At 44.8% G+C, this 15,608-nt stretch overlaps 1 protein-coding gene across 1 annotated transcript; it reads left to right on the forward strand.

Annotated features, from left to right (window-relative positions):
* The first annotated feature begins 1,779 nt into the window (after positions 1-1,779).
* LOC128518037 (CD276 antigen homolog) lies at positions 1,780-3,002 on the forward strand. Its single transcript, XM_053491166.1, has 3 exons — positions 1,780-1,937; positions 2,466-2,538; positions 2,638-3,002. Exons 2-3 carry the CDS (start codon positions 2,490-2,492, stop codon positions 3,000-3,002), a joined length of 414 nt encoding a protein of 137 aa, XP_053347141.1. The 5' UTR covers positions 1,780-1,937; positions 2,466-2,489.
* The last annotated feature ends 12,606 nt before the right edge of the window (positions 3,003-15,608 follow it).

The raw sequence follows: 15,608 nt of genomic DNA on the forward strand, positions 1-15,608 counted from the left end.
TATTATTTTTTATTAAAATAAGTTTTGGAAACATAGAAAAGCAACTGGTGGCTCAGTGGTAGGTGTTTCGCCTGCCATGTGGAAGGCCCGGGTTTGATTCCCAGCCAGTGCCCAAACCCCAGCCACTGGATGCAGTGGCGGTCCCAAGCAACCCTCCCAAATGGGAGGGTTGGGTCAGGAAGGGCATCTGGCGTAAAACCTGTGCCAAGTTGTAGTGCGGACTGGGTATTCCGCCGTGGCGACCCCTTGCTGGTAGCAGCCGAAAGACCAACAACAACATTTGGAAACATAGAAACTATTTTTAGAAAGTTATGCAAATGATGCCCTTTTTTTAAAACAAGGAACATTCACTCATTAATCCATTAATATTCAATACCACTTATTTTCTATACAGGCTTACAGGAAGCTTGAAGCCTATCACAGGAGACTACAGACACTAGGCGGGGTACAGCCTGAAGAGGGTACCAGTTCATCGCAGGCCACACACACACACACACACACTTGGTAATTTGGGAATAACAAGGATTTAAGCTTTTACATGGCACATGGAGACCTTGGTCACTGTGTGGCTGTAACAGAGGGTTTACACATTCTCAGTGCTGTTGAGGATCAGACTTGTGATGATGAGGAATAAGACACCAGGTCGTTTTTTCATGCACAACATGCTGCACAGGAATGCCAAACTGTAGTCATCAAGAGCCCTAATACTGATGTGGCTGTGATTGCATCAAATCTGCAGCCAGATTTACCATGTAGACTGGATTTTTTCACTGGGGTTAGCAACAAAACAAGGATCATCAACTTATCCAAGGCGTCATTAGCCCTTGACACCGGTGTATATTCGGCACTCACTGGTATTCAGACCTTCACTGGCTGTGACACTACAAGTGCCTTCTATGGCAAAGGAAAAAAAAAAGTCATTTTCTGTTGCTTGCGAGAAAGAGGAATACCTGACTGCATTTAGAAATCTGGGTAGCAGTTTTATCTTGGATTAGCCTACCTTTGAAGTACTTTAATATGTGTGTCACCTACAGTATATGGTCAGCCATGTGCCAAAAGTGTGAACGATGCACAAAGCATTCTGCATGGCATCGTCAGCTTTGCCAGAACGATCCATGCCTGCAACAAGTGATGCCCTGTACCAACACTGCAAAAGGGCAAACTACCAAGCAGGCATAATGAGACATTCTCTTAATGTCTCTTAAAGGTACCATGTGTGCACATTCACCTTGGCACATTCCATTGTTGGCAATGGATGGCACATTCATAATTACTCAGTGCCTACTGAAAATTTTGATGTACAAAACGTTACTTTTATGGAAAAAAAATCTTTATCTTCAATTTAGTTTGATGCCAATCTGTAAAGTTTAATTCCATTTTGTAAGACCCATTTCATGGTCTTTATTCACACTTCCATAGACTAATGTACCAATACTTGGTGAGACAATCAAACTTGCTACAGACTCCCTTGAAGACACAGGAACCAATTACTGTATGTTTCTCTTGTATGAATTGTTAGACTCCCATTGCATTTAAACTCTGAATGAGAGATTTTGGTCGGAAAATGAGGCATTACATCGAAGAGCTTGAAAAACTCATGTTAAAAAAATATGTTGATCAGCAATAAGTCACATCTTTAAAGATGTCCCTAGAATCATATATCATAAAAAACCACTCCAACCTGGGAAAGTGTCCATCACATGTCCACACTCGTAGTACAGCTTGAAATGAGGAAATGAGAATTCTGAAATGCCACACAGTCCCGCTGTAGAGACACACACACTCCTCCACCCGGAGAGCTGCTGCTGTAAGTGTGTGTGAAGTTGTGAAGGAGAGGAAACTCGGATCTGCTCGATGTTTTGTTGAAGGATTTGTGTAACTTTAATGTGATGATGTGATTTAAAGTGTAAACACAGTGTCTGAGACATGAAGAGAGGGTGAGTGTGAACTTTATATAACTCTATAAACTCTATATCACAGCTCTTACACAACTCAGAACTTCACTTAGTGCACTAATTACACAACACTCATAGAGTTTAGATATTCATTCAGCAGTTACATACAGTATATTCAACATTAATCATAAATAGAAACAGTAAACACATTCTAGCTGCTTCCACAATATTGTGTTTAACTACAGAAATGCTGTAAAGGAACATCAAAGTCAAGCAAACTGTCAGTCATCTACAGAAACACTCTGAATTATTATGGCATTAGATTAGATTAGATTAGATTAGATTAGATTACTACTGTAATGTCTGAATGATTAATGTGTCTCCTGTTAATCGAGTCTCCTCAGTGCTGTTTATTTTAACATTCTGTGTGTGAAGCAGCTAAAACGGCTTTGAATGCAATCTTTCGTGTTTGTTATAATATTCGTTAAAATATTGTATTATACATAATTAGTTAACAATTAAAATAGAAGAAGAAGAACTCAGTTGTATGAATATATTTGTTTGTTGTAGTAAATCTACACACACTGACGCACCATGACCAACTTTTCCTACATCTGCACCGTGTGGATCAGCGTCTGTGTGTGTAAGTCACATTTTTATCTTTTATTAAACAGATGAAACATAATGTTATTAAAATAACTGCTCTGTCCAGATTAATCTATATTATAATTTCCCGTCTCAGACCTCCTCTCTGCAGAACCTGAGATCAGTGTATCTGGCCCAGTGGGTTCTACAGCTGTCCTGCCGTGTCAACTGACGAGTGTAGACACTGACAGACCGTATATTAGATGGAACATGAAATCTGAGATTGTGTTTGAGCGACTGAGTGAGAGGTCGTATCAGGGTGAGGGATATGAGGGTCGTGTGGACGTTCCTGTGGAGGAGCTGCGTAAGGGGAACTGTTCACTGGTGTTACACAATCTGACATTTACTGATACAGGAGTCTACACCAGCTACCAGACAGTGAGACACACCAAGAGATCTGTCCGTGTTAGGAGAGGAACAGTCCTGATCAACAGTGTTAATCTCTCAGTCTATGGTGAGTGAGTTAGTGTCAGTAGAACACACACTGAGCGTTACACACACCAGAGAACAAAGCTGGAAATAACTAATGATTATGTGGTGAGAAGGAGCTTCGTACTTCCTTCCAGGTTTCCAGCTATGCACCTGAGATTAATTATTGGGTGTAGTTTAGAGTATAAAAGGGTGCGGCAAGATCAACCAGGTGTGGCGCTAATTCACCCCCAGGTGGCGCTTCCGGAAGTGTGTCGTCTAGTTCCGGTGTACGGGAGGTATGTTTGGCATGCTGGATTTTCGGCTATTTGTCCATGTTAGCATTTCGCTAATAGTGATTTTCTTTTGGAAAGCCGGCGATTTCTCAGATATTTATTGTGTCCGAGGCAGTGGAGGAGCAGCGTATTGCCGTCTAGGTATATTTACCCTTTCTAAAAGAGCGGCGCAATTTGTGCGCGTGTACTGCAGGAGACGAATGCTACCGTATCGTTGGAGTGGCCGCCAGATGGATGTGGTCTGCATCGCGTGGTAGGTAGGATTTATTTTCGTTGGCACCCGCCACACAGCTTGGCTTGCAGCTTCAGCACTGCTGTTTTGCTTTAGTGGATTGTTTTGGTTTATTTTGTTTTTGTCCTTGTGACAGCTATTTTTGCTTTCGATTTCTGTTTTGCTTCTTTAACAGCTCTTTGCTTTGCTTGTGCTGCTGCCTTGGGCTGGCTTATTTCTATATTTTGTTTTGTGCTGCTTTGCTTGGTGTTGTCTGCCATTGCATGTAATTCACTGACTAACGCTTCAGTTTTATTTGTCCTCCATGTTTGGAGGTTGCTTTGCAGCTGTATTTGTCTTTTTGTTTTGTTTTTTTTGTTTTGTAATTAAATTTGTTTTTTTTTCTTTTAGGAGCTGGGAATGGAGAGAAGGCAGGCTAGCTGCTTATAGAGTGGTGTGCTTGTTTACCAAGTGTGGAGTGGTACTACATTTTCACTAGTGTGAGGTTGGTGCACATGTGGTTATTTATTGTCGTGAAGGAGTGTAGTCCTGTACCTAGCCTGCCTCTCTACGGTTAATCTCCCAGCTCCAATTTCTTTTCTTTGCTGGGGATGTTTTAAACTGTTTTAACGGCCATTTTGATATTGTGTGATCTGGAAATTTCCTGTATAAATAAAAATTTGTATTTTTGTATCCATGTCCCTGTGTTCTCACTGAGAGATTCAAACCTGCGTGTCTTAAACTTTTCCCAGGTAACCAATCCTGGGTGGCGTAATCGGTAATTTAGTCTTTTAATGTTGGTCTAAAGGAATTTTCTGTTTAAATTTCCCAACATAGAGAAAAGACACCCACCACACCGCCACATTCTGGCGTAATCGGCAGGACCCTCTTAACTTGTAACTAGGGACGTGGATTATTATTATTTTTTTTAATCTATACATTGTTATTCTTTTCCTTGGTAGACTGGAGCAAAACAGTAGTGCTGGTTAGTGGGTAAATAATTCTTTTTCTCTTTTAGGAGTCTCCTGAAGGGTGGTAAGATCTTTTCGAGTACTCTCCTGTTATATACTTTTATTTGTCATGGAGGAGGAGCTGCAGGAATTGAGGGAGTTAGTAGCTCAGTTAAGGGCTGATAATCTAAAGCTGAGACAGGAGAGAGAAGGGGTTGGTTCGCCCAGTCGTAGTAATGAGTCTGATTTACCTGGTCCTTCGGTGACTCCATCTGTAGCCCCACCTGTTGGTGCTGGCTCTGTTTTAACCGAGCGGTTGGTTTTTATACAGAGGGATAGGCAGTGCCCAAAATTTAATGGTCGATCCGGCATAGGGATTAATGAGTGGGTTGAAGAAGTACAGGCGTGTATGCAGGCCCGTCATCTGTCGGTCGTAGACCAATCCCTCTTTTTGTTTAATCATTTAGAGGGAGAAGCGCGTGAAGAGATTAAATATCGGTCGAGAGAAGAACGTGAGGATCCGGTTAAAGTTATTGCGGCATTACAGGATGTTTACGGGTGTTCGCAATCATATATCGCGTTGCAAGAAGCTTTCTTTTCTCGAAAGCAGCAGGATGGCGAGACGTTGTTGGAGTTCTCTCTTGCTTTAAGGGCTCTTTTAGAAAGGGTTAGACGACAGTCGCCCGAGGCGATGTTAAATTCCGAAGTGGTGTTGCGTGATCAATTTGTTGAGCATGTCTTGGATTGCACCCTTCGCCGTGAGTTAAAACAATTTGTTCGCCGTCAACCTTCTGCTACCTTACTAGATGTTCGTGGCGAAGCTATTAGGTGGGAGCGTGAGGGCACACCAGGAGGGGCAAGAGGTCGTAGCCATTCGGTTCCCGTCGCACATGGGTTCCAATATGGGGTCCAAAGTGGTGCGCGTTCGGGAGAGGGTCATCCGTCTCAGCAGTCTGAAATGTGTGAGCTCAGGGAGATGTTCAAACTACAGCAGCAACAGTTAGCTCAGCTTACCCAAAGCATAACCAAATTACAGGATCAGTCTCTCCGGACCCGCCCCTTTCGTAGTACCTCAGTGATATGTAGGAAGTGTCAGAAACCTGGCCATTTTGCTAGAGAGTGCAATTATGAGCATGGTTCTCCCTCTTCTCTACGACCTTCAACTACTACACATGAGGTGGGGAATAGTAGACAGTCTCGTTCCGGTTCATCGTCGGAAAACTCATTCCCGCCGAATTGCTGAGTCACAATTCGGTTGGGGAAAATAGCGGCTCAGACCTGTTGGGCAGTGTTGGCCCCGTGTCGACTTTAATGTCATCATGCCCATATTTGGTTGTGTCAATGAGTGGTGTGTCTGTTTCATGTTTAGTGGATACCGGGTCTATGGTGTCCACCATTACTGAAAGTTGTTTCCGGGAATACTTTGAGCCATGGGGCCAGGAGCATCTTCGGTCTTGTCATTGGCTACAGCTTAAGGTGGCCAATGGATTGTCTATTCCCTATTTGGGTTATATCGAATTGAATGTTGAACTGTGTGGTAAAATGGTTCCGAAATGCGGCATATTGGTGGTTCGGGATCCTCCTGGTGGTGTGTGTGCTCAGGCCCCGGGTGTTTTGGGCATGAATGTGTTGAGCCGATGCTACCAGGAGCTTTTTGGACAGTATGGACTTTCCTTATTTCATTCTTCACCTGTGTCTAGTGCTCCTAAAGCTGTGTTCCAAGCATTGCAGTATTGTCACCAGGTAAGTGTTCAGCCTCCTGGTGAGAGTGTAGGCAAGGTGAAGGTGCGTGGCCCTCGAGCCGCTCGCATTCCTGGGGGTGTAATGAAGTTGGTGGCGGCCACTTGTTCGGACTCCTTCTCCGGGAAGGTTGCATTTCTTGAGCCCCCTGACGTTGGGCTCCCCGTGGGGCTGTTGATTTCTCCAGCTTTGGTTACGGTGAGTAGGGGAACTGTGTACATACCAGTTATCAATGTAGGTACTACTGAGGCTCTTTTATTTCCTCGGCGGATGATTGGCACATTGTCGAGTGTGCATGTGATTAGCTTGCCTCCAGGCGTTTCGGAGGTCAGGCCATGCCCCGGGACTGTTTGTTCCATTAACTCTCAAGTGGAGATCTCATCTGTGCAAAAGCAGATTGAGGCTTTAGATTTGGCAGGTCTGTCAAGTGATGAGCAGAGTAAGGTTAGGAAGTTGCTACTAAACTACCAATCGGTATTTTCTGCGTTTGAGGGCGATGTTGGCTGTACTGATTTGCTCTCTCATAATATTCCTCTTCTTGATGACACCCCCATTCGACAACGGTATCGGCGTATTCCTCCCTCTGAGTATGAGGTGGTGAGGGCACACATTAATCAGTTACTCGAGACCCAGGTCATTAGGGATAGTTGTAGCCCATATGCTTCCCCAATAGTGCTTGTCAAAAAGAAGGATGGTAGTCTGCGCATGTGTGTGGACTATCGTCAGTTAAACTCCAAAACTAGGAAGGATGCGTTTCCATTGCCGCGCATTGAGGAGTCATTGGATATGTTGACTGGTGCTCGTTGGTTTTCTACACTGGATTTGGCTAGTGGCTACAATCAAGTTCCCGTTGCTGAGGAGGATCGACATAAGACTGCTTTTTGCACCCCATTTGGGCTGTTCGAGTGGAATCGGATGCCATTTGGGCTTTGTAATGCTCCTAGTACATTTCAGCGGTTAATGGAACGTCTGTTTGGAGACCAGAAGTGTCAATCACTCCTGTTGTACTTGGATGATATAATTGTGTTTTCTTCTTCTGTTGAACAGCACCTAGAGCGTCTGGAGGTAGTGTTGCGCCGATTGGAAAGGGAGGGTCTTAAAGCTAAGCTAGAGAAGTGTGTTTTCTTGCAGTCTCAGGTAAAGTATTTGGGCCATGTGATCTCTGCTGAGGGAGTGGCAACTGACCCAGGTAAGGTTCAGGTGGTATCACAATGGCGTCGCCCATCTAACGCTACGGAGTTGCGTTCCTTTTTGGGGTTTGCCAGTTACTATCGGCGGTTTGTAGAGGGCTTTGCTAAAATTGCAGCCCCTCTGCATAGGATGGTAGCCGAGTTCTCTGGAACTAAGGTCCTGCCGAAGAAACGTGCAGGGTTGAAATTTGTGGAGGCCTGGAGTGAGCAGTGTCAAACAAGCTTTGAGGAGTTGAAGGTAAGGCTTACCACTGCTCCGGTATTGGCGTATGCGGATTTTTCTATTCCATTTATTTTGGAAGTGGATGCCAGCTATGGGGGACTAGGAGCAGTCCTTTCTCAGGAACAAGGAGGTAAGGTCAGACCTGTTGCGTACGCCAGCCGTGGTTTGAGACCTACCGAGCGTAATTTGTCGAATTACAGCTCTATGAAATTGGAGTTTTTGGCGCTAAAGTGGGCGATGACTGAAAAGTTTAGAGAGTACCTTTTGGGAAGTCGATGTGTGGTGTTTACTGATAATAATCCTCTTAGTCATCTGTTTACAGCGAAGCTTGGGGCTACAGAACAGCGGTGGGCTGCTCAGCTTGCTGTGTTTGATTTTGACATTCGTTATCGGTCTGGGAAAAGTAATAAAAATGCTGATGCTCTTTCTCGACAGAACACTCCGGAGAGTGGGGTGCTGGGTGGATTACTTCCAGGGAGCGAGGTGCCCAAGCCATTGCAGCAGGTTTTGGAAGCAGTATCGGTGGAGGCAAAGCAGGCAATGATTACCACTTTCCCTGGTTACTCATTAGGTGATGTGGGGTTTTTGCAGGAGGCAGATCCCATTATATCTGAGGTTTTGCCCTTTTGGAGGCGTAAGGCTCGTCCTAGGCCAGAGGAGCGGCAGCAGATGTCCACTAGGGCCCTGACTCTGTTGCGTCAATGGGAACGGTTGGTAGAGCAGGATGGTGTACTTTATCGTAGAGTTTATTCTCCCAAGGGGGGGGAGGAAGCTCTACAGTTACTATTGCCTGTGGTATTAAAATCTGAGATTCTTTCTCAACTGCACCAGGAACACGGACATCAGGGGGTAGAGCGCACTGCAGAGTTGGTGCGCCAGCGGTGTTATTGGCCAGGTATGTCAGCTGATATTGCAGGTTGGTGTCAGGAGTGTGAGCGGTGCCAGTCTAGCAAAGATACACGGCCCTTGGTTAAAAGTTTTATGGGCCATCTGTTGGCTTCTAGGCCAAATGAAATTCTGGCTGTTGACTTCACGTTGTTGGAGCCTTCTAGTTCAGGGTTTGAGAATGTGCTGGTGATGACTGATGTTTTTAGTAAATATACCCTTGCTGTGCCAACACGTGACCAGCGGGCTGCTACCGTGGCGCAAGTCTTGATCACAGAGTGGTTTTATAAGTTCGGTGTACCAAGTCGTCTCCATTCGGATCAGGGGCGGAATTTCGAATCGGTATTAATCCAGCAGCTTTGTGACCTGTATATGGTACAAAAGTCTCGCACCACACCGTACCACCCGACTGGGAACGGCCAGTGTGAGCGCTTTAACCGCACTCTGCACAATCTACTGCGGGCGTTGCCAGCTTCTCGGAAGAGAGACTGGGTAGCATGTTTGCCGCAGGTCCTCTTTTGTTATAACACCACTCCCCATCAATCTACAGGTGAGTCACCCTATTTTTTAATGTTTGGTCAGGAACCGCGACTGCCTGTTGATTTCTTGTTGGGACGAGTATCAGAGCCGGCCCCAGGTAGTGTGAATGAGTGGGTATTGGAGCACCAGAACAGGTTACAGGTGGCATTCGATGGGGCACGAGACCGGTTAAAGATTATGGCTGAGAGACGGAAGTTAAAACATGACCAGCAGGTACAGGAAGTGCCTCTGATAGAAGGCCAATTGGTGTACCTCAGGGATTATAGTGGTAGGGGTCGTCATAAGATTCAGGATCTTTGGAGCCCAGTTGTGTACCAAGTGGTACGGGCACCATCTGGAGGTGGTGCAGTTTATTCGATTGCTCCAGTGGATGATTTGGGCAAGGTTAAAACGGTGCACCGGTCATTGCTTAAAAGCCGCATCCGAAGGGATTCCCCCGAGGGGGTGCCTACGGAGGAATTTGTGGAGCTGTCTGGGGTGTCCCCGGAGGAAGAGCTAGATTCGGTGGGTGTAATCCCTGAGGAAGGGTTGGCGGTTAGGGTTCAGCTAGATGCGCCGGATGCGTCTTTGCCCAATTGCCTTCGAGCAGTAAATGTGTTGCCTAGGCCTACTGAACCTAGTAATTTGGTAGCTGATGTCCCGATAGAACTGTCTCAAAGATCTACATCTCATTTGGTGCCAGCACAGGAATCTGGAGGGAGCGAGAATTTATTACGACGTACTGGGCGAGTAACAGCTGGGCGACATTCGAACCCCCATCATCTTCCCCGTGCAGTAGGTGGTTTATCCTTGAGCCACTTGGTGTCTAATTCTGTAACTACTATTTTTCGACCTTGGAAATAGGTTTGACAGTTGGAGTTCATCATCGGGCCGATGATGAAAAAGGGGGAGGGTAGATTGTGGTGAGAAGGAGCTTCGTACTTCCTTCCAGGTTTCCAGCTATGCACCTGAGATTAATTATTGGGTGTAGTTTAGAGTATAAAAGGGTGCGGCAAGATCAACCAGGTGTGGCGCTAATTCACCCCCAGGTGGCGCTTCCGGAAGTGTGTCGTCTAGTTCCGGTGTACGGGAGGTATGTTTGGCATGCTGGATTTTCGGCTATTTGTCCATGTTAGCATTTCGCTAATAGTGATTTTCTTTTGGAAAGCCGGCGATTTCTCAGATATTTATTGTGTCCGAGGCAGTGGAGGAGCAGCGTATTGCCGTCTAGGTATATTTACCCTTTCTAAAAGAGCGGCGCAATTTGTGCGCGTGTACTGCAGGAGACGAATGCTACCGTATCGTTGGAGTGGCCGCCAGATGGATGTGGTCTGCATCGCGTGGTAGGTAGGATTTATTTTCGTTGGCGCCCGCCACACAGCTTGGCTTGCAGCTTCAGCACTGCTGTTTTGCTTTAGTGGATTGTTTTGGTTTATTTTGTTTTTGTCCTTGTGACAGCTATTTTTGCTTTCGATTTCTGTTTTGCTTCTTTAACAGCTCTTTGCTTTGCTTGTGCTGCTGCCTTGGGCTGGCTTATTTCTATATTTTGTTTTGTGCTGCTTTGCTTGGTGTTGTCTGCCATTGCATGTAATTCACTGACTAACGCTTCAGTTTTATTTGTCCTCCATGTTTGGAGGTTGCTTTGCAGCTGTATTTGTCTTTTTGTTTTGTTTTTTTTGTTTTGTAATTAAATTTGTTTTTTTTTCTTTTAGGAGCTGGGAATGGAGAGAAGGCAGGCTAGCTGCTTATAGAGTGGTGTGCTTGTTTACCAAGTGTGGAGTGGTACTACATTTTCACTAGTGTGAGGTTGGTGCACATGTGGTTATTTATTGTCGTGAAGGAGTGTAGTCCTGTACCTAGCCTGCCTCTCTACGGTTAATCTCCCAGCTCCAATTTCTTTTCTTTGCTGGGGATGTTTTAAACTGTTTTAACGGCCATTTTGATATTGTGTGATCTGGAAATTTCCTGTATAAATAAAAATTTGTATTTTTGTATCCATGTCCCTGTGTTCTCACTGAGAGATTCAAACCTGCGTGTCTTAAACTTTTCCCAGGTAACCAATCCTGGGTGGCGTAATCGGTAATTTAGTCTTTTAATGTTGGTCTAAAGGAATTTTCTGTTTAAATTTCCCAACATAGAGAAAAGACACCCACCACACCGCCACAATTATAAAAGTGTAAATCTTACTGTGTTATGATGCAGTAATGTGTGTTTTCGTTCCCTTTAGTTCCCCCTCTTAAAGAAACAGACGTTGGTATTTCAGCAGCTCCCACAGGTGAGTCAGTATCTACCTTCCCCTTATTTTAATCACTAATCAATAATTAACAGTCTGTTCCAGAACGTTAGAGGTGGAAGTAGGACTGATTTATAAAATCCCACTTTAGGAATTACAGCCATCTGCAACATGTTGGGTTTTTCTCTTGTTTTAAAGATGTGTGTTCTACAATCATTGTGCTTCAGATAAAGACCAGGTCATAAATAAAACTCACTTCTGTCTCTCTGCAGTAATGAACAATGAACACATTTATTTACACAATCTAAAATAATAAAATGAATGTTTGTCCAGAACAGCAAGAACACTGTTTTCAATGTTCCTAGGACATTTTATTTACCTTTAAATATTAATTTTATGCCATTTCATTTCCTGTAAGTGTCACTAATGAGACTATACTAGTGGATTTGCTTTTAATTTTGCACAGTTACTGTCAAGTCCATAAGTATTTGGACACAATGCTGAGGTTGTTACCTCTCAAGGGCTTTAAGTAAAATATTGCACCTGATCAGGAATTGCAGCCTTTCTTTCCTTTTGTGTTTTTCTTTCTTTTTTTTCTTTTGTTCCAAAATCTCTCCATTTTAACAGCCAAAAGTAACTAGACACCTGATTGATGAGTAGTTTAATGGTAGTCGTGACTTTTTCTTAGTTATTTCTTAATTTTTCATCACTTATTTTAGTTCTTAATATTATTTAAATTTACACGGTGTTACACTGCACAGTTACAGCAGATCTTTATTATCATTACTGATCACATTATACGAGACAAACCTGGTCTGGAAATTATACAGTTTAAAGCTGGATTTACACTAAATGATCTAAACTGTACAACGTTTCAGATTTCACATTTATGACAGGTTTTTATATTTTCATATCTCTGCAGAGGACTATTTAAAGTGAGAAATAAAAGCACTGACAGATTAACAGATACTCATGTAGGAGGTGTGTGAGTCACATGTCACCTACAACTAATCATACAAAATGATTGCGAAAAGTTTCACATTTTTAGGAACAGTTTTATCAACCTGGAGCCATCAAAACAAAACACATACATGTGAACATGCAACTGTCAAACTTATCATTTGATCCTTTTTATGGCTTTAATCTGGGGAGGATTATAGGAGTAGAATAAAAATATACAGAAACATTAGTAATGAAATAATTTAATAGTAATGTAGTTTTGTACGACTATACACCATCTCTCTCTCTCTCTCTCTCTCTCTCTCTCACACACACACACACACACACACACACACACACTCACATACACACCAAATCGTCAAACTATTATGGCATTTAAAAATCTATTTTTGTGTAGTGTGTGTAGCAGTGTTTATTATGTCAGAAAATAAATGCTCATATGTGCACTGTTGTATTTATATTGGTTTTAATAAAAGTGTGCTAGAACGCGTTTAACTTCATGACTAGCTCCTTCAGAATCAGATATTTATTGTAGATTGTTTGAGGCGATTTTCTTGTCATACATTTACGTGGAGCACAGCGCGTTAAACCCTCCTGAAGCCCAGCTTCACTGGATCTCTATGGGCAGCACAGAGGAGCTTTTTTTCACTGCAGAAAAGCTGGACAGTGATTGGATAAATACACCAAAATTGAGACTTCCAGGGAAGCTCAGTTTCTCTGGGAGTGAATGGAGCAGTGGGCGGAGCAGGACGCTGGGCGGCTGCATGATAATTGGAGGAGCTGTTTAAAGGGCGGAACCCCTTTTTTGATTGACAGCATGTGTTAAGTATGCATTAGCGCTACAGAGATTCGAGTTCAGTCCCATGCGGATTTGCAGGTGATTTTTTTTATGATGAAAAATGTAATTATAATTATAAATTTTATGATGAAGGCCTAATATGAGCTTCACCGGTTTCAAAAGCTAGCAGCCTCCACTGGTGTGTAGTGTGTTGACTAATTGTTAGTGTGTCCTAATCATACCAGCGTGACACTGTGTTAAAAAAAAAATTAACCCTCTTTCTCTTCCTCTTATTGAATTTCCCTTCTGTTTCACCGCAGTGTATTTCATGTGTATTCACTCCGAAAATAGCTTAATACTTGACAAATGTCTTTTTCTGTGTATAAACCATGTAACATTTATACACCATTGTGTGTGTGTGTGTGTGTGTGTGTGTGGATAGATCTAACTGTTCAGTCATTTTTTTTTATTTTCTGTTTTTGATTAGTTAACAGTACAGAATCACTGAAATCAAATCAAATCACTTTTATTGTCACATCATGTTACTGGTACACTGGTACAGAACATGTGAGTGAAATTCTTCTGTACAATCTACACAAACAATAGTAGTGTACAATTATAAAAATAAATATGCATATGAAAAAGTACAGTAGTAATAATATTGTGCAAGTAATATAAAAAAAGAATATAAATAAATGTAAATACAAGTATACAGTACATATATATGCAATATATGTTAATATACTGTTAATGGTTTTAAAGTTGTATGTTTTAACGACATGTGTGTAGATGTGTAAATGTGCTGTGTCTATTATTAATATCTTGTATTATAAACATCCCAGTGAAATGTAAATCTTATTGTGCTTTTAATCCAGATATTACACAACTGTCTACACACAGCTCTCTACACGTGTATTCACACTGGTTGTTCCAGGGCCAAAACCGCATTTTTTTTCAACATCCTATTTTTTATTATATACAGTAATATATTGTAGCGTTTTTACCGCTCAACAGAACTTGGAGAGACAAGTGAGCTTCCTGGCTGCCCAATGCAAATGGCTGGGAGTACTTTATTGAGCAACAGCACATCCTACAGTCACTAAACAGACATCTACCCACACACACACACAACCTGGCCGAAGCCACTACCCCAAACACCTTTCCCCAACACGGTGAACACATCATAACCCCTCCTGCAAAGCATGATGGTCGTCTGTCAAACCCCACCCACGCCACACTGCCCCTACCCGAGCTGTGACCGTCCCCGGTCACCATGGCGAACTCAGTCCTGGAGGCGTGACGGTGGCCGGCGCTGGCGTTGTGAACGCCGGAGTCCTTCCGCGGGGGAAGGAGGGGTGCAGCCCCCCTCCCGAGGCGGACCGGCCTCCACAGAGTTTAATGTTTCACTGGCGTTGGGCCGATAGGGAGCGAGACGGTCTCGGTGGAGCACGACCACTCGCGACCGCCCCGTCAACCGCACCCGGTAGACTACATCGGAGAGCTGGGCAATGACCGTGCAGGGGCCCACCCAGTGAGACATGAGCTTAGGCGAGAGCCCTCTTTTTCTTCCGGGGGAATACACCCACACCTGCTCCCCAGCAGCAAAGTCTCGCCCCTGGCTGCGAGTGTCATACACGCGGCGCTGCTTAACACCGGCGTCCGCCAAGTGTCTACGTGCCAACTCATGGACACGGAACAGTTTGTCTTTCAGTACAAAAAAATAATCCAACCCCGGCTTCGTGGGTAAATCCACCTGTGGGGGGGAACCGAACACAAGGTCCACGGGCGTGCGCAACTCGCGACCAAACATTAACGCAGCTGGCGTCAGCTGTGAGGACTCCTGCACTGCTGTGCGATAAGCCCAAAGCACGAGAGGCAAATGTTCGTCCCAATCCTTTTGACGGTCGCTGGTAAGCACGGCGAGTTGGGTGGTGAGCGTGCGATTGAAGCGTTCCACGAGGCCGTCACTCTGCGGATGAAGGGGCGTGGTGCGGGTCTTTTTCACCCCGAGGCGCTCGCACACCGCCGCAAACACCTCCGCCTCGAAGTTACGCCCCTGATCGCTGTGCAACTCCTCCGGGGCGCCGAATCGGCAGAACACCTCATCCACCAGCACTCGAGCCGTCGTGGAAGCGCTCTGGTCAGGGACAGCAAACGCCTCCGGCCACTTGGTGAAATAATCCATGGCCACTAGCACATACCGGTTCCCACGATCGGAGATAGGAAACGGCCCAAGAATGTCCACGCCCATACACTCCATAGGTGCCCCCACCCGAAAGTCTTGCAGAGGTGCCCGCGAGCGCTGGGTAGGTCCCTTCTTTGCCGTGCAGACGTCGCATCTGTGCACAAAGAGTTCCAGCAGCCCGGCCAGTAGAAGCGAGCGCGCAACCGCCGCAGCGTTTTAGTGACTCCGAAGTGTCCCGCACCCGCATGCCCGTGTACCATTCCCAACACTCGTGACCGCAGATTTCGCGGCACCAGCAGCTGAAAAGATTCGCCAGCGCCGCATAGTCGTTCCCAGTGACGGTAGAGTAAACCTTCCCGCAACACTAGTCGGTTGAACTGGGAGTGGAGAGCTTTTTCCTCGGGCCCCAGGTGAGCAACCGCGGCATAATCCGGTCTCTGGCCCGCGTTAACCCACCCCAGCACCCGCTGCAGCGCCGGATCTTTCTCCT

Source organism: Clarias gariepinus, chromosome 2, assembly GCF_024256425.1.
Source record: "Clarias gariepinus isolate MV-2021 ecotype Netherlands chromosome 2, CGAR_prim_01v2, whole genome shotgun sequence".
NCBI classification, from domain to species: domain Eukaryota; kingdom Metazoa; phylum Chordata; class Actinopteri; order Siluriformes; family Clariidae; genus Clarias; species Clarias gariepinus.